The sequence below is a fragment of the Chelon labrosus genome, assembly GCF_963514085.1.
Source record: "Chelon labrosus genome assembly, chromosome: 6".
Classification (NCBI taxonomy): domain Eukaryota; kingdom Metazoa; phylum Chordata; class Actinopteri; order Mugiliformes; family Mugilidae; genus Chelon; species Chelon labrosus.
The window spans coordinates 8991374-9018857 of NC_140342.1; the positions used below are offsets into that span (position 1 = coordinate 8991374).

Sequence of the window (27484 nt, forward strand, 5' to 3'; positions counted from 1 at the left end):
CCGCTCTGCTGAAGGAAATAACTAAATGAGCACCAGTCTGATGATGACACTTGCAGTAAGGGAAGTATCGCCATTGGCAAAAGTTTGTAAAGCAAATGAGTCTCTGTTATCAAGTTATTACTTGCACCTTTTTTTTTTTCCCAAGTTGTAAATCCTTATCTGAGATAAAGCCACTAATCTCCTGTTCATTTTCTTGTCTACACACAAATGAAAAGGCAAAACTGCTGTTGCTAAGGCAGCTGATAAAGCCTGGCCTTGTTATTGTCCCGCACACTGCTTCCCCGCCCCCACACACAAGTATCACACTGCTGTACTCATCTTTTCTCACATTTATGGAGGGAACCAGTACTAATCTCATTTTATGCAGCGCCACAGTGCAAACAGACGTCATGATTTGGAGTTTGTCACAGACACATGCAGACACGTCTCCCATCTTTTCACGGTGTACAACGCATGCACGTACAGTAGGTGAAACGGGACGAGCAGGATTTACAGTGCCAGAGAAGACGTGACTCAATTCACAATATTTGCCTCTAGAGTGAATCATATATTGCGTAAAGCCTGGCACTGGAGATGAGGAATTCGCTTCACATTTCTTCACTGGCAGCCAAAACACCCTCACACAGTGGGAGTGATGGAGCACATATTTCTGTTTCTCCTAGCTCAAGGAAAAAGAAGTGAGAATGTGGGAAATTGCTTGAAAACTAGCTAATGGAAATAATCAGCAATGAATTTTGCTCCCCGTTTTATGTCAAAACCCCCAATATCTGACGGCTGTTTTTTTTTTTTTTTCACATGAAGACCATCTCGGCTAGAATCCTCCCAGCTGTTCACCAGTATTGGCGAATGCATGGCATGAGGTATTAGGCTGGTGGACAAGTTGCAAAGATGACGACAAAAGAGCCAGATGTGATGTGAGATTATTGAGTGGGAGGATCAAACAGCTTTGAGGCTGGGAAGTATGTGAAAAAAGAAAAAGTTACAGTGCCACTATCTGCTACAGCCAAATCCACAACACAGCTGCAGAGCTAATCAGATAGGCTACACAGATAAATAATCCTTTTACACATTTGCCATCTGATTGCACGCAAATGCCGAACCTCTGCCGCGTTATCAATGTTGATTTGGTTATGGAGGATGTGGCAGAACTCTTTAGCGGAACTCGGCCTCAGATAAGACAAATGATCAGTTTGTGTGGTTTCGTGAGCGTGGACAGTGTGACAAGAGTAAGGAAGGATGCTGTAACTGTGTTCCAAACGGGGATTGTTAGCATTTTTTGGTAACGGGAAAATGCTGTGTAAATACGTGTGCTGCAGTTTCTGCCGTTGTACAACTAATGTAATGGCTCTCAGTTCGGCATTTCACTGTATGTCATCATCTCACACTGGAAACAGCCAAGATAGTGCCACCTCTTGAATTGGGGCATCCACTAATCACATTCAGACTATTTATATTGTGATAAGACTCTCATTATAGTGATTATAGTCATCATTTCTTTATTTTTATTAAAGTGGATCATTGATTTTTTTTTTAAAATAACACATCATGATAATATATAATATAACAGGTTGAACATGTTAGGGCTAGGTCCTTATCATAAACATTGTACAGATTGGTTGGATTATGGATTGTGTGTGCAAACAAAAAAACAAACAAAAAAAAACAACAACAACAAAAGAATAAATCAGTGTAAAACACAGATTGCAATGATGATGTAAGCTTGTTGTTGACTTTCCCAGTCTGAATGACTGAGCAAAGCATGGGGGGTGGGGTGTCATTAATCCAAGGCTAGTGGTGACTCGCCAAGCGCAAAAGAGGTGTAGTGGGGGATGGGCGAGGACACTGTTATGACTGGTGCTTGGCTGCGGGACAAACTTCCAGAGGCCTCGGTGTGTGTGTGTTTTTCTCCTTTTCCATCTCGTCGCTCGCTCCCAACGAGGACATGCGGCTTCACTTTGGTGTGAACGCGCCAAACGGACCGGGAGCAAGTATTTAATCGTCGCTGGAGGACGGCTTTCAGCTTTTGCAGAAACACGAGGTGGTGTTTGGTGGCTTTTTGAAAATAGGTTAGTTACCGATACAGCACCGTGTTCTGTCCGAAATGAACTATTATTCTTACACGTGTTAGACGCTCGGCTTTGTAGTGTTCGGCAAAGCAAGTGATGAATGGAGAGTACACTGCCGTCGACACGGGTTAATCTTTATATTAAGCCGTAGTCAGTGGCGCTTCGAAATAACAGTAGTTACAGGCAGCTCATTTTTGCATTGCAGGTCACTCCAGTGTGTCTAATGTCTGAAGCCGTTGCTGGCTTCTTCCAGCCTGGCTTTAGCTTTAATATTATAACCATACGGTAGTTTATAAACGTGCGGAAACGCTCATTCTTGCAATCGATTAAAGAGATAACATGGTCTGACTTGAACACGAGAGCCTCGGAAGATATCGCCAGTTGAAAGGTTTTATCCAAGTAGGTACGAGATTGTAGCCACACTGTCATTAGCATAGCATGCTAGGTTTAGCCGGCTAGCTAGTTAGCTTGCAGGCAGGTTTAGAGTGGTAACGGCTGAAGACCTTACGGCGCTTGTCACAAATGCAGTTTCACAGAAGCTAATTTAGCATTATGCTACTTAATTGTTATATTAAATAAATAAACACTGTTAGCGTGTGTGGTGTTGTACCTTTTTGGCTTGGCACCTAAATGTTGGTGCATTAAATTAAATTGTGGGCTGCCTTGCCTGACTGGCGTGTGTGGTGACGGGTACGGCCGCCTCAAAGAAAACTAATGTTAACTCGCATGTTAGCCAGGGAGCTAACGCTACCTAGCTTAGAGCAGTTCATAGTGGGGTTTTGCTAATAAACTATTAATTACAGTAGTCAGTGAGGGAGAATGGAAGCGGACACGAGTAATACGTGTTCACTTGATTATTATCCACAGTGCAGGGGCCGATAACGCCCGTTCCAGTTTCCCACTCCACTCGGTGACCCCTGACATGTGGGCACTGTCAGCCTGCCGCCACAGCGCTAACGATTTAAATGATTGTTTAATGGATACGGTGCCTCAAAGTTTTGATAATAGAAGACGGGCTTTTTTTTTCCCCCCCTCCGGGTTTGTTTTACCGCCTTAGACATGCAGTCATTCATGAGCACAAACTGGGGCAAACAACGTGTCGGTTAACGTACACACTGAAGTTTGTAATTCCCATTCAGTCACTGCTGTGCGTGTGGGCGCGCTGGGGTCCTGCCACGCTGTCCCGCTCATATTCCTCTCAGCAGATTAGCACGGTGGCATAGTTTGCACGGGATCTTATCACACCTAGGATATCGCATAAACGACCTTTCGCCTGAAATGGCGACACAACCAAATCTAAATTGCGCAATTGAACGTAGATACACACACAAAGCTCTTAACTCCCGGGCACCACTGGGTGATCCAGCACCACGTATGAGATGCTGGTGAATAGTTTTTGGGAGCAACCATCTACACTTCCTTTGCCTGTTCATTAGGCACTCTAGTGAAAATAAATGCAATTCTATTATAACACCGCTGCACTAAATCTAAGCTTCATGAAGGTTATGGTAGTCAACATTTGTTTCAAATAATTTAGAAAGTTATTGGTTTGTGTTTTGTTGTACGTACACGTTTCTACAATTGTATCAACCCCGTTTTAATTAAAAGGCCAAGATTTGTGTTTGCTTTATTCCAGCTACAACGACCACCTTTCTGATACTGTTTCAACATAAACTGAACATTATAACAGTAATGAAACGGGAGATTGTTTTATTAGAACCTGTTCGTTTTCGTTAGTGTACCTAATAACTTATTTTTCTAAATTCAGATGACACTGACACGTCTGTATCTCATTCCTCTGTGTAATACATGTGCACATTTCTCTTAACTATTATCATTAATGGATAGTTGCAACATGCCTAACACAAATATCCATTGGTTGCTCTGTTTTTTTTTTTTTACATTGCTGACCCAGTTTGTCTCATTGTTTATTGACACACCCTAGTATTCATAACACTTTCTCCTCCTCCGACTGCCTTTTCACCCACTCGGTGACACGTTGCTGCTAAAATGTCCTCTCTAATGACTGTAATTTGTCACCGCACCATAGAGAAAAGCTGCCTCCTGTGAATATTTGCCCGGGCCTGTGTGGTTCTTTTGATGCTTGACACAACACATGCTACTTAGTTGAAGTGGATTGTTTAACTCCAGTACACATTGGGAGTCGCTCTAAAGTAATGGCTACCATTATCTTTTTTTTTTTTGTTTAATGATTTCAGAGTACAAATATATGCACTGCCCTTAAGATTTTGTGTGCCAGTTGTTTAGAGAAACAGTGCAGTCTTTATAATTTAAATGTGTAGTGTAATTCATGAGTTGGGTGCATTCAGTTTCTCTCTTTTTCTTCTCAGGGGCTGAGAGTTCTTGCTGAGGACAGCTGAGCTATAATGCGCCCCTGAAGACATCTTGATCACATGGGTAATGTATCACACTGGTTGTAATACAGCTGTATCGTGTCATGTGTAGATTCTGGTTGGTTTCTTTCTATGGCTGCACTCTGTGTGGAAGATCATATGCCTCTTGCAAAATGTCAGGAGTCGTATGGAGAAGAAAAGGGCCGTCGATAGTTACTGTCTGATCAGTAATAAGGCGGTGTGCAAGACAGTAACTTATGATCAGACGTAGTCACTGCATACTCATCTGTTGTTCAGACAAGAACTCAACTGCCTGGAACAAAAGCGGCTACTATGACAAAAATACAGCTGCTTATCGGCGCATGCAAGTTGAACGCAGTCGGTTTATAGACATATAAATCTTTAAAGCTAAACAACATACATTTCCAGTAACATTACACTCTAAGTGGGTGTAAACAACCTTTTGCAGATAAATAATGCAGCTGCTTTTTCAGTTACAGTCAGCACATGTCACTGAAGTTAAATTACACTCAGCACTGTCTTTTCTAATGAATGTCAGAATTTAGTAAAGAACACCTTTCCTAATTAGGTCTACACTGAATAAACTTTAATGGTAGCACCAATGGGGAAAAGTTAAAGTTTGAAATCATTCACAGATTTCATGTTACAATGTTAAGGTTGAAAGATTAATGGTAGAAGTTACGTTGATTATTTAGTGGTAAGGAACAATAAACTTTGGGTACTTTAATCAATAAAAATCAATTAATAGATTAACCAATTAATTGAAAAAAAAATAAAATTGTGTAAATGTATTGAATTATTCTGTATGTCATGTTGTTGAAGAATGAGCTGTGTTTCATAGCATTTGGAGTGGTCTTTTGTCTTTTGTTGTATGTCTATCATTGGACACTGAAACAAGGTCATAACAAGATAAAGTTAATGGTGTGTAGCTTTTATTTTCAAAAACACATTTACATGCTTTCAAAGAACAGCAGTAAATTTTGTTAACTGTCCACCGTGTAGGGATGTCATTGGCATATTTTCTTGCTTGTTCAGTTGACTTATTTGTTGTCTTTTACACCCGGGTAAACTGTTTAGAAAATATTTAGCGGGTGGTCATTGTAAGTCCCATCAGTATGCCTTGTTGAAGGTCCAATTTTAAGAGGGTAAGTGAAGCTGAAAGGAAAACAGGATAATCTGGGGAGAGAGCAAAGTGCCCTGTAGCATAGAAATGAACCAGTACCTTGTTTATATTTTAAAACTCGGCAAGTTTTTGGTCCAGAACATTTCATACTTGGGCCCCATCAATCTAAAATTTGACATTTGTGCCGGCCAGTGTTAACAGCTAGAAATGAGCACACTCTGTAAGCAGCTTCAAACAAACAAAAACAAAAAAAAACAACAAGAGACAGTCAGTTATCAGATCAAGAAAATGCATACCCACTGAATGAGAGACTTTCGCTGGCAAATTCAGTATGGACATGAGGTAATGTGAGACTAATGTCAATGAGTTTAAACCCAGCTTGTAAGTTATATCTTGAAAGCTTTCCATTCTAGCTCCTTGTGCCAGTCTGAATTTGACAGACGGCTACGTTGTGGAGATGAATCTGTGAAAGATACGCCTCTGAATATTAAGCTGATGCATTAAAATTTGATGAACATCAAAGTTAAAGGATAGAGTGTGGTTTACTTGCTATTTAGTCTTGACTTCCTCACAGATAACTTCTTATTGGCTTGTGCCATGTTTTCTGAACACCCTCAGCTGAACATGCTGTGATATAATTTAATTTGGTCAGGTAAAGATATTTATTTTTTCATGTCTGAGTTAACATCTGGATCACTCCCCTGGTGGCGGAGATGCTATTTGTTTTTTGAAAAGCGGATCATGTAAATAGCGAGTGAGTGGTTGTGCATCGATGATGTTCACAGAACATTTAGACGGGACGTTAAATCATCCAGATGGATTGGTCAGCTTATTCTTGTAAGAGCTCTGACTCACTTCACTTTTCCGTTGATGCCATTTTGTCGGAAAAAAGCTTGTGTCGCTAGTGACAGATAAGATGACTGTACAGATCCTTAACAAAATGTAGTGGAAATTTCACTGTAATACCATGAGCACTGCACTGGTGACCTAGAAAATAATGTGTCGTTGTCTAACAGCCTCTAACAGACATTCAGATTTTAATCAAGCTTTAAGTTATAGTTGTGTTGACAATATTGTGAGAAACACTAGCTATGAGGACTTTCTCACCACCTTGTTAGGGATTGTTGAAGGGCTTCTAGGGATTCATGGCCCGATGCTGCAGGGACATGTTGACTTTTCAGAGGGGCTGGCATGGTGGAAACAGTGGAGGTTCTGTCCCTCATCCAGATCCCTTGTTTATTTCCACAGTCCCATTTAAACAGTGCGGGTTCTGCATGAACAAACATGGAGGACAGACACAAGCACTGCTGGATAAGTTATTGCTGACGTTTAAAGCCCGTGTATTCCAGACGTTTTAGTCCAAAATACCCAGCATGCCTTGTGAAGACGGCTGGTAATTATTTCCAGTTGTAGGTTAATGAATGGAAACTGGTGCCCTGCCTAGAGCCAGGAGGTTTGTGCAGCCACCAAATGTAGAGAGGAACAAGACGGCGTTATTTACCAAACTCTGCCTGCTTCTCTGTTTTAAAGTTAAAAGATCTAGGTCAAGCAAGGTGATGTTATTTTTAACCTTTTCCTCTTCTCTGTTTCTGATTTGTGTTCCAGTTTAGTAGTTACCTCGTAGTGTAACACCATCCACTGTGTATGTGAGACGGCTCTCTTTTAGATCTGGCACAGTGCCACAAAACAAACTATTTACAAACCAGTTGCGTTTACGTTGGATTTTAATGCTTGTGAGATATGATGGGAAAAAGTTGGAATACAACCAAAGCCACATTTCAGCTGATTTCTATGGTGTGTAGTATCATCAACGTTGTTATTGAAACACTCTGCTTTGTGCTGTTCTTTTACAGGCTCCTATGCTGTGCTGACCCAATGGTTTAATCACCAGGACTAAAAATGAGCATAAGCAGTGATGAGGTTAATTTCCTGGTTTACAGATACCTGCAAGAGTCAGGTGAGTCCAACATAATACATTTGTAAAAACCTCCTCATGCAGTTGTTGTGGCTCTAAATTTCAACTTTAATAATGATCCAAAGTTTAATATTACACGTTGCTTCCATTGACTCCATCCTTCTTTCCAAATGATGTGTTCCTCCTCCAGGCTTCTCCCACTCGGCGTTCACCTTTGGCATAGAGAGTCACATCAGCCAGTCCAATATCAATGGAGCCTTGGTGCCCCCTGCTGCCCTCATCTCCATCATCCAGAAGGGCCTGCAGTATGTGGAGGCTGAAGTCAGCATCAATGAGGTCAGGATCCATCATTACCTGTCAACTACTAATTACTGGAAACTTCCATTATACTGGCAAAAAGAGGTGCACTTTCACCTCACGTGTGTCTGTTGGATGTTTACATAAGGGTAGTTTGGTTATGTAAAGTTGGTTGTTCTCTGCGTAGGACGGGACCTTGTTCGACGGACGGCCCATCGAGTCGCTGTCTCTGATTGATGCTGTCATGCCAGATGTGGTCCAGACCAGGCAGCAGGCCTACAGAGACAAGCTGGCCCAGCAGCAGCAGGCGGCAGCAGGCAGTGGCAGCAGCACAGGGCCACAGGGAGGCACCAAGAATGGAGAGGGCGCTGCCAATGGGGAGGAAAATGGATCCCACGCCTTAGCCAGTAAGCACTTAGTCATTGTTTTCAAGTGGAAAATAAACGGTCTTTGGGCTAAGTTCCATGAAATTGAGTTAAACCGCAAAACAATGTTTACAGACTTTCTCACATATAGACCCGAAACAATAAACAAAAAAAAGGTTTAAACTTGGGCCAGCGCAGTATGAGCTACATTTATATCCCACTATAAGTAAAGTTATGAAAACTGCTGCTCCTGCTCTGTAGACTCAGAGGGTTCTATGGCATGAGGTTGAAATGAATTCTTTCTGTCAGCCAGTTTTCTGTAGTGAGCTGGTTTGTGTGTCTATCAAGCTGTCTGTGTGTGTCTATAATATCTTCCTTCTTTCCCATGACAGCTGCATTATTTTGTATTATGTAACTTCTTTGACTTGTTAGGTCATATACTAAACCTACTTGTGAGTTTTGGCTTGGCTTTGTCGTCCCTGTAGGACACTTTCCATGTCTTCAATCACCCTTTCCTGCTGTATAGGTGTTTGTTTTAGTATAAAAGTAAAATGGTGGCCTGGATGGTTTCCTTCAGAGCCTCTGCCTATGTGCTATAATCACAGTAACTTAAATGAAAAAACGCAGCTGAGGTACCACTGCAGTGTCTCTGACTTGGGGCCAGTAACTTTTACTTTGTCCAGTTCCTTCTTTTGACTAGGTACTGTATTTTACATCCATAAGTTGATTGAGTATTGGGCTCTGAGCACTTCCAAATTATAACTCACCTACAACTCAATACAGGGCTCGAGCGGCTCCATACAGAGCAGGCTGCTCCTTCTGTGTGAACATTGTGGTTTCAGCCATTTAAGAACAGCACAACCTGCTCTTTAATTCCAAGGCTGGTCAGTCTGGTGCACTCAGTGCACCACCGTTTACTTCAGTCTTGTCAAGAAACACTCAAGTCACCACTCTGTTTCAGTTATGTTCAAGCTGTGACGTACATGTGTGCTTCTGTGGGTCTGGTTTGCAGGAAAATTAAATGACGTTGGACATTATTAAATTTGAAGCAGTTTGCTTTCTTTATTGTCAATGTACACTACACAAAAAGGCTGTGCTTGTTGCAGTTGAGATTTTTTTTATATATATTTATTTTTTTCTAGAAGTGACTCATCACATTTTATTTATATTCCGTTACCCTTAAAAATTGCATCTTCCCTACCTTTAGACCAGTAGGACTGGTGTACAGTCCCTGACAAAAGTCTTGTCACTTATCCATTTTGTAGAAACAACAGTTTATAACCTGACTTTTAATTAATCCATTGGTTTTAGAAATGGCTCATATGAAAGCTAAAACCCTCCCAAATTATGTTTGATATACTAAAATAAATTTGCTTCACTGAAGAAAGATTGATCATTTAATGAACACAGAAAGGTCAGATTTTGGCAAGACAAAAGTTTTGTCGCCTACAGAAAGTAATGTGAAAATTGAACAAATCATTTACTTCAAATACAAAAATATGATGCATAACATCAGTGAATTAAGTACTGGTGCTGTGAGATCCATATTTAATATCTTGTATGACTTCCATGAGCTTGAAGGACTGCATCCATGCGGTTTGACAATGATTCATACAATTTATTGATGAAGTCATCAGGAATAGCAAAGAAAGCAGTCTTACATGCCTCCCAGAGTTCATCAAGATGCTTTGGTTTCGTCTTCCATGCTTCCTCTTTCATTCTTCCCCAGACATGCTCAATGATGTTCATGTCTGGTGACTGGGCTGGCCAGTCCTGGAGCACCTTGATCTTCTTCGCCTTGAGGAACTTTGATGTAGAGATGGAAGTATGCGATGGAGCACCATCCTGCTGCAAAATTTGACCCCTTTTATGGTTGGGAATGTAAGAGGTAGCTAATACTTCTTGATATTTTACGCTATTGATATTGCCTTCCACCCTGCAAATCTCTCGCACACCCCCATACTGGATGTAATGATTTTTCCGAAGGTGGATTTCTCAGATGAATCTTCGGTTGAATTACATCACAGCCGCCGCAAATATTGCAGGAGACCTACTGGAGCTCGCATGGATCCGAGATTCACCCAGAAAACAGTTAAATTTGGTGGCGGAAAAATCATGGTCTGGGGTTACATCCAGTATGGGGGTGTGCGAGAGATTTGCAGGGTGGAAGGCAATATCAATAGCGTAAAATATCAAGAAGTATTAGCTACCTCTTACATCCCCAACCATAAAAGGGGTCAAATTTTGCAGCAGGATGGTGCTCCATCGCATACTTCCATCTCTACATCAAAGTTCCTCAAGGCGAAGAAGATCAAGGTGCTCCAGGACTGGCCAGCCCAGTCACCAGACATGAACATCATTGAGCATGTCTGGGGAAGAATGAAAGAGGAAGCATGGAAGACGAAACCAAAGCATCTTGATGAACTCTGGGAGGCATGTAAGACTGCTTTCTTTGCTATTCCTGATGACTTCATCAATAAATTGTATGAATCATTGTCAAACCGCATGGATGCAGTCCTTCAAGCTCATGGAAGTCATACAAGATATTAAATATGGATCTCACAGCACCAGTACTTAATTCACTGATGTTATGCATCATATTTTTGTATTTGAAGTAAATGATTTGTTCAATTTTCACATTACTTTCTGTAGGCGACAAGACTTTTGTCTTGCCAAAATCTGACCTTTCTGTGTTCATTAAATGATCAATCTTTCTTCAGTGAAGCAAATTTATTTTAGTATATCAAACATAATTTGGGAGGGTTTTAGCTTTCATATGAGCCATTTCTAAAACCAATGGATTAATTAAAAGTCAGGTTATAAACTGTTGTTTCTACAAAATGGATAAGTGACAAGACTTTTGTCAGGGACTGTATACGGTTTTGTAAACTTTTGTTTATCTCATTCCTTCCTGTAGATCACCACTCAGAGTTGATGGACGTGGACAGAGATGTGGAGATCCCCCAGAGTAAAGCCATGGTCTTGAGGGGCCACGAATCCGAAGTTTTTATCTGTGCCTGGAACCCTGTGAACGACCTCCTCGCCTCTGGGTCAGTACTTCCGCTCACTCTGTGCCCATGTTTGTCACTAGTGTCCTGCAGGGCTAATGCGTTCATTAAATACTTAGCGTCTACCACCACATCTTTATGTCTAATGCAAATGCCCTTTTAATGGCATCATTATGCCAAAGGGCCATTATGATTTTTATTTACCTATCACGCCCTGTTGTTTAACCTAAAATGAACTCATAGTTAATTTAAAGCTAAATCTGTGGTTTGCTAGCTTATTTTGGGGCTAAAACCTTCAAAATAGGTTTCTAAACAACTTTGTCTTATACATGGAAAACTCCATGTATGACTTTTAATAAGTCCATTTTATCACCTCTGAACAAATCTTTGACCGGTCAATGTTTTTTCAGTGCCTTTATCCCTCTCAAGATGAATGCAATCACACTAAGGAATTTATTGATGCGTGTCGTAAATCATATTGATGAATATTACTGGGCTGCTGGGAATGTGCCATATTGTGGAAATTGAAACCACAATAGTAAATTCATTATAAGGGTATTACTCAACCGACCGCACAGATCCACTGAAAAGAATAGTCTGGTTTTCAGTACGATCTTCTGTGTGGTGAGCTATGCAGTTTATTATGAGCTGTCTGTGTCTGTTTGCATTTTTTGGCTTTAGCAAAACCAGGCAGATGGCCTTGAGTAGGGTTGGGTTTTGTACACTCGAACTGCCAACTCTGGGCCTTTTCAGACCTTGCATTAGGATCAGATCTGCGCTATCTGATCACATGTGGCCAGCATAAACGACAAGTGTGAACACCTCCAGGACCCAGTGAGATCCCATTTGAGAGATCTATCTTATTTCTCATTCATTTAGAAAATATTATGATCGTCTGAAAAAGATAAAGCACCATTAATGATGGTTGTAATAAATAAATCAATAAATCCAAGTAAGAATTTACAAATTAAATATTTGTAAAATAATGTGACATATTTAATATGAGTACCTGGGTGTGATTCTGTCATTAAGCAACCTATTTACGTATGGAAATTTCCAGGGTTGAAGTTATAATCGGAGTTTTGTGCGCTGTTCTAGTTTCTGGGGCAGCGGTAGAGATCCATTAGAGACATTGACTGTTGTATTATAATATTCTACTGCGCTCCACATGATGTTAATGTGCATACACAGCGCGAAACTGATATTGGTTCTAGAGACATATTTGGAGACGCATCTTAATGCCAGGTCTGAACACACGTGCCTAAAGCTGGCCACTTGCGATTGGATTGCCCAAATCAGATTTTACAAACAACCCCTCTCGCTTCATCTCTTTTGAGAATTGCTTCTTCTCTGTGTTTATCAACATGACTAGATTTCTGAGCAGTCAGGCAGACGAGGAAAGGAGCGAAATGCATGTAACAAGATGTTTGTTTCTGTTGAATCAAAAGCAGTAAACAGTGTAGACCAAAAAAATAAAGTAAATGATTCATGTGTCGTGGTGCACAGATTAAGAGTTTGCATGTCAAGCAGGGGTGGGCGATATGGACAAAAAATAATATCTCGATATTTTTGGCGATTTTAACGATAACGATAATTAGACGACATCCATTAAAAATGTGTTTTTAAAAGTCTGAGTTACTTAATCACTGATAATAATAATGGGAACTATATAAAAGATGTGTGCCTAAAATGAAATCGTAAAAATGAGGGAACGGGCAACTTAATTGACAAACCTTTGACCGCCGCAACCGAAGACGCTGCTATTGCTTTATCAGCTGACTGTCTCTGGACACTTCCGGTCACGTTTGGTGACGTTGCGCGTGCTGTTCAACGGCTAAAATCCTGCGCAACAAAAACGCATACGGTGATGCTAAAGTAACTTAAACTTGGAAAGTGTTCAAATATACTTTAATACATATAGCACTGAAGACAAGCGTTAGTCTTTACACAGTAGATAATGATGTGCGGTTTACGTGCCCATCAGTCGTTTTGATTGTCCCTGCCGAGCTGCCGTACTGCGGTTCCCATCGCTAGCTGTCGCTGCTCGTCTGTTTCCTCCTCTGGTCGCTGAATTGACTGCGCTGGTTTTCATGCAGGGGTAAACATGTCTGTAATGGGAGGTGGTACGAGGGTTTTTTATTTCAACACTGTCCTGTCGCTCGATTGTGAGGCTGTGGGTGTCTGCATGTTGTCTCCTTCTGTCAAATGTTTAGCCTAACCACGTTAGTTAACCGGTGTTGAACTTGCGGCCATGCGGTAACCGTGCCTGTGAGAGAGATGATGACGTGTAGGCCCACTACAGCACACACGTGACGCCCTGCTGCAGCCAAGGGCTTCTGCTGCACGCACCTCTGAATGTGTGGAGTTTTAATGCGTGTTTTTTTTTTTTTTTTGTCGGACTAATTTAAATACGCGATAATGTGAATTTGCACATCGTTAACACAACAATCACGATATTATCGCAGACGATATATCGCCCACCCCTAATGTCAAGTCCATATTTACTGTCCAAATTGTGCACGTTTAAAAATAAATACAACTCTTGTTGTGTCAACAATGTTTAGACAATGACACCTTCATCCCCAATCGAAGTTTTCAAAACAAGTGTGCTTTGTGTGTTTTCTCATCCGTCAGCTTTTTTCGGCCACACATAGACATATATAGACATATTGCCAGCTGCTGTTTAGGATCAGCTGGGTTGCTGAAATTAGTGCTGCTCTGTGTAGAAGGACCATTTTTGCTAGCAGGATATCAAACTTGGGCCACTGACGTCTTGAAATACACTTAGTAAGGATTGGTATGTTCAACAGGTGAAACACTCCCTTCTATTGATATGTTCTCCATGACTGGATGGAGCCAAAGATTTATTTTTCTACTTTGAAGAAATTAGGGGTCCACAAATTCATCCTCGTTGCTTTCTCTCATAATCCAAAATTGTGCATCAGATAGAATAACAAAAACATGCTGGACTTGGATCTTTATTAAATGACTGTTTTTTCTTTTTGCCTGGAAGCAACTCCAGGCTAACTTTCCAGTCCCAAAAATTTGCGGGCAGGGAAGTTGGTCTGGGGTTGCTCCGTTTGGAACTTGTTATGATCCAACAGTGATCAGCTGGGCCAATCAAATGGTTTGTCCGGGCTTTATTTAAGTGGTGATCTGGAGAAGAGTGCCTCCAAGTTGATTTTATTTACAGCCTTCTAGTGGTTGTACGACTGTCCAATTGTGCGCAGAGTCTTTTTGTCTCTGTAGTGGTTGAAATACGCCCCTAATGAAATCCAAATGGGGTGTTACCAGACTTGTATTCTAGAAAGAATGGAGATTCTTATTAAAAATAAATATTAGACTATATATTGAATATAAGATAAATTCAGACCTGATGTGAAAACACATCAAAATCTTGGCCAGTAGAAAGAAATGACGTAGCATACAAAAGGATTCAGATTCAAATTTTCATTTTCATTTCTAAAAGTAGCCATCCCCATACAGGTAAGTACTGACTTCAGCTGGCTGTATATTCAGCAGTCCTGCTGTCAGGGGACACTTCTTAAAATTGAATGAAAGTGGAGAATTCAAGCCGTTAGACCTGGAACAATCCTATAATTTAAGTGGATCCGCGCAAGGGGGCAAATGTCCACACCAGCCACGTAAACCTGAATGAATTTTGTGCTTGTAAAATGTCTTTCTCCTTTTTCTTCAACAGATGATGTGAAAAGGTTTGATAGGGATTTAAAAAGGTTTTGGATTTGATGATTTGGGTTCAGGTTCGATAAAATCCCCTTATACCCCAACCCTACTCAGGAGCAATGATGGTCAGTTTTATAATATTTTCAGTACTGATTTTAGAAGTCAGAGCTGTGCTGCGGCGCCTAACATTGGGTTGTCTTGACTCGGGACAGGTCGGGGGATTCGACAGCGCGGATCTGGAACCTAAGTGAGAACAGCACAGGCGGATCCACCCAGCTGGTTCTGAGGCACTGCATACGGGAGGGGGGCCAGGACGTACCCAGCAACAAAGACGTCACCTCACTAGACTGGAATGTAAGTGTGTGTACGTTCGACAGTATGATTGTGTGTCTGTGTGTTCCACTGAGTGCAGTTTCTAGTAATCTAATCTGCTGGTATTTGTGTGTGTATGTGCATGCTCATGCCTGTGACCACTGCTTTTACTGAAGGCATTCCTTTGAGCTGTATATTTGGGGGCGAGTCACTCCCTCAAGGGAAAAGACCTTTTATGCTGCTCAGCTGCAAACTATTTTTTTCTCTGAGTAGTACAAATCAATGCATAACAGCACACGAGCACTGACATTTAATCTGTCAATATTTTTTTACTACTTACAGTAAGCCTCATAAATAAAGACACAGGAATATGGCGCTAGTATGAACCAAAACAGGCGAGGAAAGAGAAAAAAGTGAATGCATCTGACTGAATTTGATGAGAAATCTCATTGTCTTTCTTTCAGAGCGAGGGCACTTTGCTGGCAACAGGCTCATATGATGGTTTTGCTAGAATATGGACAAAAGACGGTAAGACCTAATTACTAAACCATAGCTTTGAAAGCATATGTTGTTTTTCTCTTTGTAAGGTGAGCGTTGTTACTTTGTTTTCAGGTAACCTTGCCAGTACTTTGGGTCAACATAAAGGCCCTATATTTGCACTCAAGTGGAATAAGAAAGGAAACTTTATCCTCAGTGCTGGTGTAGACAAGGTGAGACATATCGATTAAAACTGTGGTTTGGCTGAATACAGCTCATCTGTGATTTCTATCAGTGTAAATTGATTGTCCTTGTGTTTTGGACTACTGGTCTGACCAGAAAAGCAATTTGAAAACATCGGGTCTGATGGTCATTTTAACAGTGCTCTTACATTTTATATCAACATCACAGAAATGTTTAGGTCGTGATTAGTGGATTAATTTTTTTTTTTAATTAATCATTAGCCCTGTTCCGTGTCCCTCAACATGTATGTGCACGCTAGCTTCTCTCACTGATGTTGCAAATATTAAGGACTGATGCATGACTGAGGCCCATTTTTAAAATCAGCAGCTTGTCCTGTCAGAGTTACAACAAACAACATTTTATACAAGATCAACATTGCCACCTAGTGTACGGTTTTAGAATGACACACACAGTGTCATTTACTGTATATATTAACCCCTGAGGTTGATGTGTGGGACGTATAAAAAGGCCTTAGGTGTATGATTTATTAGCTTCTCTGTATATCTCCTGTACTTTGGTACATTATTCAGGTAGCCTGAGTGTGACTTACAGCGTTTTTAAATAAGAGTCAAAACTGCTCTCACCATTCTCTGCAGTGTTTTTATTGATTTCTCGACATAAACGTTACTGATTCATTATAAACAATCACAATCTCCTCCTTCACACAGACAACAATTATTTGGGACGCACACACGGGAGAGGCTAAGCAACAATTTCCTTTCCACTCGGGTGAGTGACAGGAGTCAGCTGGGTTGTTCCACATGACTTTTCTGTTTTTAGCAGATGTTACCTTTGATGAACTGCAGGGAGATCATAGTGACAATAAATTCAGCATTTTCTGTCATCAAGCCTTTCTACACATTGTGACTGATATCTCTGCCATATTCCTCACACAAAAGCTATGTGTGTTTGATTTGTGCGTTTTTCAGACTAGAGTCTTAAATTAATATCTTGCTTTAAAACAATTGTCTACACTCATTGATATAAGTTAGTACAAGGTCCAGTGAAGTGATACAAAATATAAATTCCTACCATCATTTTAACGGCATCTTCTCTGATATTCTGTCTGCATATCTCACTGTAGCATGCGTCCTGAACTTTGTCTCTGCCTCCCAACAGCACCAGCTCTGGATGTAGACTGGCAGAGCAATAACACATTCGCCTCCTGCAGCACGGACATGTGCATCCATGTATGTAAGCTGGGTCAGGACAGACCTGTCAAGACCTTCCAGGGACACACAGTAAGTCTGGATTCTTCTGAGTGAGCACTACTTTCCCACAGGGAAAGAAACAGAAATGTTCTGCTGGTCACATACTGTATGTACTCCTTTTAGAGTACATACTCCTCCCACTAGATATGATAGAAGGTGGCACTGGAGCTTCTGATTTTTCAGAAGCTGCTCTGACCACTTCCTTCTGTTAAAAAGCCTCGTCATTCCTCTGACAAACCAGCAGCTGGTTTTATCAGTGGCAGGTTGTGTACATCAGTTGCTGTTTTTTTGTTTATTTTAACCTACATCTTCCTCTCTCTAGAATGAAGTCAACGCCATCAAATGGGATCCCACTGGCAGCTTGCTGGCCTCCTGCTCTGATGACATGACACTCAAGGTCAGTTCACATACCAAGCTGATGTAGTGGATGCCACAACAGCTAAGAAAAGCACAACATAGGACTTAATCAGACAAATCTCTGAACTTTGAAGATTGGATTACAAACTTACAGCTCTGTTTTTATTATTGCATCCATCTTTTCTGGTGTAGATCTGGAGTATGAAGCAGGATTCATGTGTCCACGACCTCCAAGCGCACAGTAAAGAAATATACACCATCAAGTGGAGCCCTACAGGACCGGGGACCAACAACCCTAACGCCAACCTCATGTTGGCCAGGTAAGAGTGCAAAGAAATTACCATGTGCCACTGGTTAGGGAACGATTACATGAGAAGTATATATTGATCCCTCAGTAATTCATATTTATTGATTTAAGGAGATTCGATCATTTTGATATATAAATGTCTAGATGTTGCTCAGTGTGTTGCTGCTGCCACTTTTAAAGATTTAACTGTGATTTTAACTGAGCTAGAAAATGAGGTATTATTTCACAGATACAACCCTGCTGTGGCAAATATTTGTGATAGTGACCACTGACGTAATTAAATTAAGCTGAGCTAGACACTGACGTCTGCGGAATCCATTCTGTCAGCTCCATTGTCTTTTTCACTTTGGTTTGGCTAGATGTTATCTCCACTTGGCCATGTTGAAATCTTTTCAGATGCACCTGAGAGGAATGAGGAACCACGTCAGAATAGGCATTTCAACCGACATATGTTGTCTATTATTGAAACGCTATACTTCTCCATTTTATAAGGCTCTTGTTACACCTCAGGCGGACAGTTGATGTACAATAAAAGAAAAAAGATGGCTTTCTTTCAGATGAACACAAATAAACATCTTATTTCATTTTAGCTAAGGGAGCTGTAGAATAGTGGAGAAGCAGCTTGGAGCCACATTTTCCCCGTCCCTCTATGTCCATTGCTGAGGTGCCTTGAGCAAACTCCAAACTCCCAAACTGCTCCCCCGGCCCCACACCCGTGTTAGTCTAGAAAGAATTTTCCCAAGCGGGATCATTAAGAGAAAATTAAATATACTGTCATACTGTTATACTGTCATGTCCAGTGGACCCTGCTTTATAGAGGTGTTCTACATGAATTTTCACACACGACTCTTCCTTTCCCCTTCTCTCCAGTGCATCTTTTGACTCAACAGTACGTCTGTGGGACGTGGAGCGAGGGGTCTGTATCCACACACTGACCCGCCACCAGGAGCCCGTCTACAGCGTGGCCTTCAGCCCTGATGGCAGGCACTTGGCCAGCGGTTCATTCGACAAGTGTGTCCACATCTGGAATACTCAGGTCTGGGATGATGAACACACACGTTAATGAAGTTTAAACTAAAGCTACACAGATGTGATGAAGATGACGCCTGTTATTAATGAATCCCTGTGTGTGTCTTCAGACTGGTGCTTTAGTCCACAGCTACAGAGGGACGGGAGGGATCTTCGAGGTGTGCTGGAACGCCACAGGGGACAAAGTCGGAGCCAGCGCATCAGATGGATCGGTGAGTTTTGCTGCCTGAATACTTAATCACACACACCGTGACCATTGCTGAAAATTGCATCCATCCACATTCCTTCTGGCCTGTGTATACAACTTTCACACCAGGCGGCTAAGCTAGTAAATGTGTGTGTCAGCCCTGTGTATTAAAGATTTGACCCAAGCAAGCTGAAGCCATAAAATGCCTCTGGTCAGAGTCAGAATTGACACAGAGGTCAACTCAGCTTCTACTGAAGAGAAAAGTTCAAACTTATCACATGTGATCATTGTTTCACCATCAGTCATGCATGACATCCAGTCACAAGACTGGTGACTTATACTGGCAGTTCGCATGGTGAACAAGGTTGCACAGAAATGATAAAAATGGAAGTATTTGGACACAGCTGTGATGACTCTGGGGACTTAAGCTGAGCAGAAAATCTGAAACATAGCTTCAGAAATTGAATGAAAGTGTAACAGCTGATGTTGCTGCTCCATAAGGAGACGCCGGAGAGAGCTGTTACATGATATTTAATGTCAATACCCAGTTAGAGGTGTGACAGATAGCGTTAAACAGGTCCTGGAGAATTTTCCCATTTGTTATGGCTTTTATTTTTTGACTGTTGCTGTTTGGCCAAACACAGAACCAAGAACGAAGCACCATGATCAGAGAGGTGACTGCAGCACGCCTTCATTTATGGTCTAGTGGATAGACAAAAGCCACTGCAGAGATAAAGGGCTATAACAGCCATCTGTTCACAGGCAGTTCACGGATGCTTCTCAGCCAAACTCAACAAGAGTGCGTGAGGACTTGATCTGAATTTAAATTAAACTGTGTGTAAATATGGTAGAGAGTTCCACACTAAAATCACCGTCCCTGGTGCTTCTGCCAAAGACTGAGTAAAAGGTTCTGGATACGTACTGTGGCATCTCCAACATTAATAAGACGAAAACCAACACTGTGTTTAAAATAATGTATCGTGTTTAAGTTAAGACATATGTGAAAGTGTTGCAGGAAATGAGATCTTGTGTGGTTTCAGCAGGTACTTTTCTGAGGAATTTGAGCTATGCGTAATACAAGAGAGAAGGTGGGGGAAAAAGTTATCATTTCCATGACACAAATTTGGCAGGTAATTCCTGTAATCAGGCCCACTGTAAGGGGCTCCCTGAAGATCATCAGGGGTAGATGTCACATGTATGATAAACCTTAATTTGAGTTTTTTTTAGATTAATGTCAAAGCATTATATAGTAGGTATTTGCTACTTTCACCCTTTTAAACATCTCTTAATCAGAATCATTTTTTATTTTGGAGTGTGTGATGACTTGGCAGAAGTGGCAGACTTGTAAATTTAGTTATTTACAGAGAGAAAATTACATAAGAAGTGTGTATTGTTTCCTTCAAAGTCAATTCTCAGTTAATAATTTAAGGAGATTGGATCATTTTGATATGTCAGTGTGTAGATGCTTGTTAGTGTGTTGTTGCTACAACTTTTTAAGATTTAACTATCGAGAAAAGAATATCCTTTATTGTCATTGCAGAACACCGGCTGTACAGCCCAACAAGATTCTCAGTAAAACAACATTAAAAACGACTTCTGATTTGTTTTAAGTCGACTAATATGTGGTGAAAGTCGAGTCGACGACGACTGGTCGATGACGTCACTTCTGCTTTTATGCAGTGTAATTGAAGCTTGAACATGGGCTACTGTCGGCCGTAAACCAGGTCAACACCAGTCTGACACTTCTAATATGCAGCTCTCGCTCATCAAAAAAAATAAAGATATATACTCTACAACCACAGCAACAATGTCAACTAATAAAACACAACACTGAACATAAACACATGAGCTTATCAATACTGTGCACTGCAGATAGGCATAGCCTATATAAATCAGCACCGTCAATGGTGTTTAATAGTAAAAAGTGATATATCTCCGAAACCTTTTCCGTGCATAGTAGCTAAAGGTCTAATAACTTTAGACAATAGAATTCACCAATGAATTGTCGATGTGCAGCCTCCTTGAAGTTGTTAATTGACTGCCGCTGAGAGGATTTGGATCGCTCCTCTGCCAGCATTAGTGTTAGCAGATGCCTTTTCAGATGAGTGTGCATTGCAGTAGTACATTTGTTGTTGTCCACACACTTGATGAACCACTGCTAGTTTTCTGCAACGACCCAATGAGCTCCACACCTGTCCTTCTCCGAGGCGTCCGTGTTGTTATTGTCACGTGATCGGCGACTAGTCGACTTCCTGCTTAAAGTGTCATGGCACAGCAGTGAAGTCGACCAGCAGACTAGCCGGTTCGACCCCTAGAGAAAGTAAAAAGAAAATAATCAAAATCAGAATGGAAATGGAATGGAAAATATGAATACAATCATAAATACAACTGTGTGAATCGAAAATATAGCTGTGGAACTTACAGTCGACTGTATTGGTGTATCCTCTAGCATTTAGTTTTGTAAGTAAAGAGATGAGATATACCTTTACTGATCCTCCATGAGGCGAATTCAAGGAGGGCAACACCATCGTGTTAAGTCATTCTGGTTGAACGGTTGAATACTAATCCGTCAAGCATCCTCAAGGTTGACTATTTTAGTTGTTTTCTCCTTTTGTTTCACATAAACCCAGATATCCGTTCTATTTATGATGAGCAAAGGTTTGTGAAGACAACATGCTTCTCCAGAAAGATTAAATCACCCGTCGCTTCTTCTGACCTCACAAATGAACAGAATCATTAAATGCTAGCCTTAGTCATTCCTGGCTGGTAATAACTTTTACCTTTAAACCTCTTAATAATTTAACTCACCACCACCTGCTGGATGATCGTCGATAATAAATTATTTGATCATTTTACATTAGCTTCTAGCTAACATTATGTGTATGGTTAAGAAAATGCAAACCGATGATTTAGGTCAAAACTAATTTTTATGGTGGAAAAACATGAAACAAAGATAAATCATATCAGAGTTTTGGGAGATATCTATGTGTAGTACCATTCAACAATAAGATCCCTCTGGAGCTTTGTAAGCTGTTTGTGGCCCTGACTCTTGCAGTAGCATGTTAACACAATTATCTCTCTGAAATGTGTCCCATTGGTTTCTGTTGTAGTGTTTACATTGTAACTTTGGTCCAATTAAAAGTTCTGATATGATTTATCTTTAATTTATTTGGCATAGGCCTGATTTGCCTGCAGATGTTTCAGGTTTAGGATGTGAGTTGTGTAAGTACAATGTAGTGTTTATAATATTATTTTTTTTTGTGTCTTAATCTATGTGAATTTGGGGGTCACAATGTATGTAAATGCACTGATAGACTCCTGTGGTAGCTGTCTGCGTCTTTCCTCTGAGGACTGTAAATCAACTGCTTTTCATCTGGTTCAATCATCACAGAGAAACTTAAACTGCAATACTGAGTGACACGTGTCTTTGATCACTGATCCACTGTGTAAAACATTAGATGTTCCACTTATAGCTTTAACCCAGTTTAATGGAGACTTAAAGATTTGTAAATCATTTGGTCTCATGCATGTATGCATTGATTTGATCTTAAATTGGCAAAATTTGGCAAGAAAAAAAATGCAATTTACTTTATGTAGACATGAAGTTATTAAAAGAATGGTTGGTTTCTATGTAGAATATAGTTTATTAAAGGGATTACACTTATTAAATAAAATATTCACACATATTTATTTAATTCAGACTGTCTTTCATTTGTGCTGAGGAGTCTGTATTATTTTATTAGATGATTAGATGTATTAGATGATCTCAGGTGAATTGCTTTGGTTGCCTATGCACGCTCTGTTGGATGATGTACTGCAGCCAGATAAAATAAAGACAGCTGTTGTTGGACGTGTTGAATTTAGATGAGGCTTATCATTAAATGGACACCCAGAGGTTTGAGAGACGTGCATCGTGAATGTTTTTATCCTGCAGAGGGCCGTAATATATACCCTTAAAACTATTAAAACCCCAAAATAAGAAGACAAAGTGGTAACACACTAACTAAAGTTGAAACTTCTCCTCACTGTAGCAGAGCCACTGAATATTTGGTCTGTTACAGTGAATTTAGTCTGATGGTTGGTTGGTGGTCAGAGCTGGGAGTTGTTGTTGTTCAGTTGTTTTTGGGAATATAAATGACCCGAAAAGATGCTAATCGCTAGCACGAGCGCCGCCTTGCAGTGCGTTCACAAGTTGTAAGCGGGTTGTTTCTGCACCATTGTCTTCAGATCTTGCAAGTGCATCCTGAGTTGTGCTGATGAGAGGTTGTTTTTGTGGTAGGTCACAGTCAAGTGGAGTAACGGTTAGAAAGGTGGCTTTTGGCATACATTTCCAGATTAATTCATTTTTCTTCCGCACATTCAACATTAATTGCACCAAGGATGTGGTTTGCGGTTTAAAATAATAAATATATTTTGCTGCATTTCATTTACACTTCTGTAGAAAGGAGCGGTATCTGTTAAATTCTAGTGCTTTGTGGTTGACACACAGCACACCACTGCCCTATATGTTGTTTTGCCCTTATCTGTGTTCATCAACATATGCAGCTGGTGAGTGCACATTTCATGAATGCCATGTAGAAATTTCTTATTGTCATTTTACTGCTTTGAATAAGTCATTTTCTCTGTTCACCTAGTACTGGTGTGACAGACTGGTGTTTTTTTTTCGCCTGTAGATTTTATAAAATCTCAACCTATAGATTGGTGGATAGAAAATACAGCTACAGTAAGATCTCTACTGTGCTTTAGGGAAGTACATCCGTACATCCACACAAGTTTAGCTTTTCATTATAATTAATATTTTGGTTAGAATTTGTATGTGGGTCAAACTCAGAAATGAATATAGTTTATAAATAAATATATAAATAATTTTTTTACACAGAAACATCCAACCAAGTTTTCTTTGTTAAATCTGACACACATTTTTTCCAGGAAGAGGTCTGATATTGTAGAAACCGAAACTTTTGTGGTAGCTAAACCACGTGTGGGTCTAACGGTTTGTCACTTTCCATTTTGCAGGTTTGCGTATTAGACTTGAGGAAATGACACTGATCTGGGATAGGGGAACCATGGACCGACTACGAATGTGTACATAGCCAAAATGACTGTCCCTGCCTGTCCGCCACACTGCTGTAGTCCCCATCAGATGCCATGGTCCACCGTTACAGCCATCCGGATGCTCTCTCCCTCATATCTACACTCAAGGACCACACTTTGGTCACATGCAGTTTTCGCACGCGTGCATCAGACATACAACAGGTCTGTATGGACATTTATTTTGCTCCACAGACCTGCAGGAAAAAAAAAACAAAAAAAAAAAAACATTTCTTTGTTATCACACAGTACAAAGTTGTTGGACCCATCACAAGCAAACCAAAACACCGGGATTCTTCTTGCTTTCCTGTTTTTATCCTTTGTATCAGAATTGTCAAGATTTGTGTTCTCTGTTGATGTGTGCATATTGCATATGTCAGCATTTGGTGTCCTGTGGACATTGTTGTGTTGAATTTGGATTTACTGATCTCTGTAGGTTTTGTATTACATGTGGGGTGGGGGGGAAGAGATGGGATGTTGAGAGTCGTCTTTTAATAAGGATGTTCAAAGTTGTTCATTGGGAGATCTGTTCATTTACTTGTCTGCACTCTTGAAGGTTTATAAATGCAGATGTTTTCATCTTAGAAGATGAAATGATTTAGAATTTTCTCAACTCTATTTTTATCCATTAGGTTTGTTCCATTTTAACAAACTATAAAGCAGTTAATTGGAGGAGGAACTGTCCTTTGTTTCCAACTTTTATCCTCAAAATTAGTTTTCAGGTGTTCACAATTCATCAGGTTAAGATACAACCTCTGAAATGTTTAAAATTTCAGGGCTGTTAACTGAAACACATCGGTGCTGTCAATGCGCCGTCAGCTTCAGGTTCCTATCCCTGAATCTGAGCTTGTCCTGGGCCTGTGTCTGAAGCTTATGATATGAATAGACTGCTGTGCTTATGTGTCAGAAGTGAGGTAGCGTAGCTTGCTGAGAGAGAGATTGGGAAAAGCAGGTGCATAACTGCTCGCATCCATCTGACATGAACAATTAATAGGTATAAATCTGCTTTCTTCTTCAGTTAGTGGCTTCTTGCTATCCAGCGCTGAATGATAATCGGACTAATTTGGTGTAATTGTGTCCTGTTGCCCCTGCTTGGTCCTTATTTATCAAGCCATCATCTGGAATATTACTTCCTCTGCAGGCACAGGATATTTGATCACACTTTTTCTTGTCAAAAACTGTCTCCGCATCGCTCAACTCACATTGGCTAATTGACAGTACTGAAGGAAGTATTATGGTTTATGATGTGGAGCAGCATTTCACTGCAGCTTGTGTACACACTACAGTTCCTGCTTTGGTTTGCATCCTGACCAACTTTATCACCCGGACATATACACACATATACACACATATACACACACAGACACTGTGAGACAGGCTGTGTTCAGGCCTATGCACGGATAGACGCTTTTGTTTGTAGTGGTCAGAGGCAAGTCTGTGTTTGTGGTTAAAAAGCAAACTTGCAGCTAATGACTTGATGTAACATGGTATCTGCATATAATATATATATGAATATATATCTGTGCTATTACAGGGGGTTCTTTTGTATGCCACTCCTTTGCTAAGGGTGGATTTAAAAATAACTTTTTGAAGACGCTTGAAATACAGTATGTGATGTTCAGGTGCATCACCTAGGGTTGTGACCACGAGGAATGTTTTTTTATGAAATACCATTAAACAGTCATAGCTTAATTTAAAAAAGCAGCTCTTCTAAGAGTGTGACCCCCCCTGCACTTCAGACTAAAAATGGAGAAACAGGACAGTGTGTTAATTCGGGCCATCATAGACACATCTGATGTTTAACCTGCTCTTAGGGAAGAATCAGAAGTGATGCAGTAAGTGTGCAGTGTACCAGCGGGTAAATAGTGTCTTGTCTGACTCCTTGGGTACGTCACAGTTGCAACAAGCCAACTTCATGGCATTCCAGGTCTCATCTCGTAGCCATAATCCGGTATGTAATGCCTCGATGCACGCACATGTCGGCTGAAATTTCAGATGTTTTCTTTCATGTTTAAAAAAAACAAAAACAAAAAAAAACATTTTGTACTGAAGCTAAAGACTATTTTGAAGTTTGCTTTAATACAGTCAGCAGTGACTGGACTGTATGACAAAGACACTATTTCAAATGATGTCTATGACAGTGGAATGGTATTTTGTAATGGTTTGTTTTTAGATGATAAGCTTTTTACACTGCATTCAAGTGTGTTTACTATTTTTCGTTCCTACCGAAAGTACTAACGTTAATTCTATCTTTGGTATGTTGGACAGCCCTTGAAGGTTTTGTACTTATCAAAACTTTTGTAATTTTGACTTATTTGTAGCTACATACTCGAAAATGAACAACAAAAAAGTATAGAATCTGGATTTAATTGTTGATGTATAACACAGAACATGTAAATACCAATTTGCATATTTTTTGTGTGTCTTTTCCCCTTACCTATGTTGTACTCTCTTTCTCTCTCACTCACATGGTTGCAGTCTGCAGCCTCCTGATCAGACTGTTGTAATATCACTCAGATCTCAAGGTCTAGAATAAAATCTATTTTGATAATATGAATGTGTCACTTGCTTGCTGTTAATTCGCACATCGCTGTTCTATTTCTGTGCTATAGGACTTCCTGAATAAATGTTTCAGTGGTTAACACACCACTATATGCACACAGAGCATTTTTCAGTTTTAAGCCATGCTAGTAGTGGACCTTAAGGGGTCATAGTGTCATTTAGTTGATCCACTGTTAAACAGCTATTAAACCGATTGCCATGAAATGTTTTAATTAGTTGCCAAAAAAATTATTCTAAGTTTATAGGTGTAAAAGATATGACTGACCTGCTATTGTACTGCCGCTTGTTGGGTTTAAATACCTGATAAAAGCTGTTATTAACAGAGGAATTCTCTCTTAGACTCAGCCACAGGTGTAAGCGTCACCTGACAACGGATTTGTTTTTGTGACCTGCAGGTCCCATTTCCAACTCACGGAAACATGCACTTCTTTTGCCGTCATTTAATATGTGCCTGTCATCAATAAAAACAAACCACTATTGTGCCAGGGCCAAGGTTTTGGTTCATCACCTCCTGACGTACACATTAATTTGCTGGTGGAAGCGAACTGTCTTTTAGTTATTTTGTGGTAAGTGTTAAGATCTAGAGGTCTTGCTCTCTGGTTAACTTGCATTGATAGCTTTTTGAATTGAATATATGCTGTATTGCCACACGTGTTCACCCACAAAAGAAATTTCTCTTGGTCTTTATGTATATTTTTAACGGTGGCTGCACTTTTAAAACATTCATATTTCAGTTTTATACACTGCCTGAATATGTTGCAAGAACAGAAACTACTTCGGGGTAATTGTTAAAAAAAAAAAATAATAATAATATATATATATATATATATATATATTTTTTTTTTTGCTGCCAGTAAAACTGGAAATGTTATATA

The 27484-nt window shown here is 40.2% G+C and overlaps 1 protein-coding gene across 3 annotated transcripts; it reads left to right on the plus strand.

Annotated features, from left to right (window-relative positions):
• The first annotated feature begins 1830 nt into the window (after positions 1 to 1830).
• Positions 1831 to 27323, plus strand: tbl1xr1b (TBL1X/Y related 1b). 3 transcript variants are annotated; one of them, XM_084547279.1, is made up of 16 exons: positions 1831 to 2066; positions 4418 to 4484; positions 7418 to 7521; positions 7670 to 7815; positions 7964 to 8183; positions 11059 to 11191; positions 15046 to 15187; positions 15610 to 15673; positions 15758 to 15855; positions 16534 to 16594; positions 16985 to 17106; positions 17399 to 17473; positions 17626 to 17753; positions 18611 to 18776; positions 18880 to 18981; positions 23973 to 27323. In XM_084547279.1, the coding sequence occupies exons 3-16, from the start codon at positions 7464 to 7466 to the stop codon at positions 23997 to 23999; spliced, it is 1542 nt and encodes a 513-aa protein (XP_084403405.1). In that variant the 5' UTR covers positions 1831 to 2066; positions 4418 to 4484; positions 7418 to 7463; the 3' UTR covers positions 24000 to 27323. The 3 variants fall into 3 exon arrangements, with proteins under 3 accessions (XP_084403405.1, XP_084403407.1, XP_084403406.1); XM_084547281.1 differs by lacking the exon at positions 1831 to 2066 and adding an exon at positions 2148 to 2469; XM_084547280.1 differs by lacking the exon at positions 1831 to 2066 and adding an exon at positions 2148 to 2465.
• The last annotated feature ends 161 nt before the right edge of the window (positions 27324 to 27484 follow it).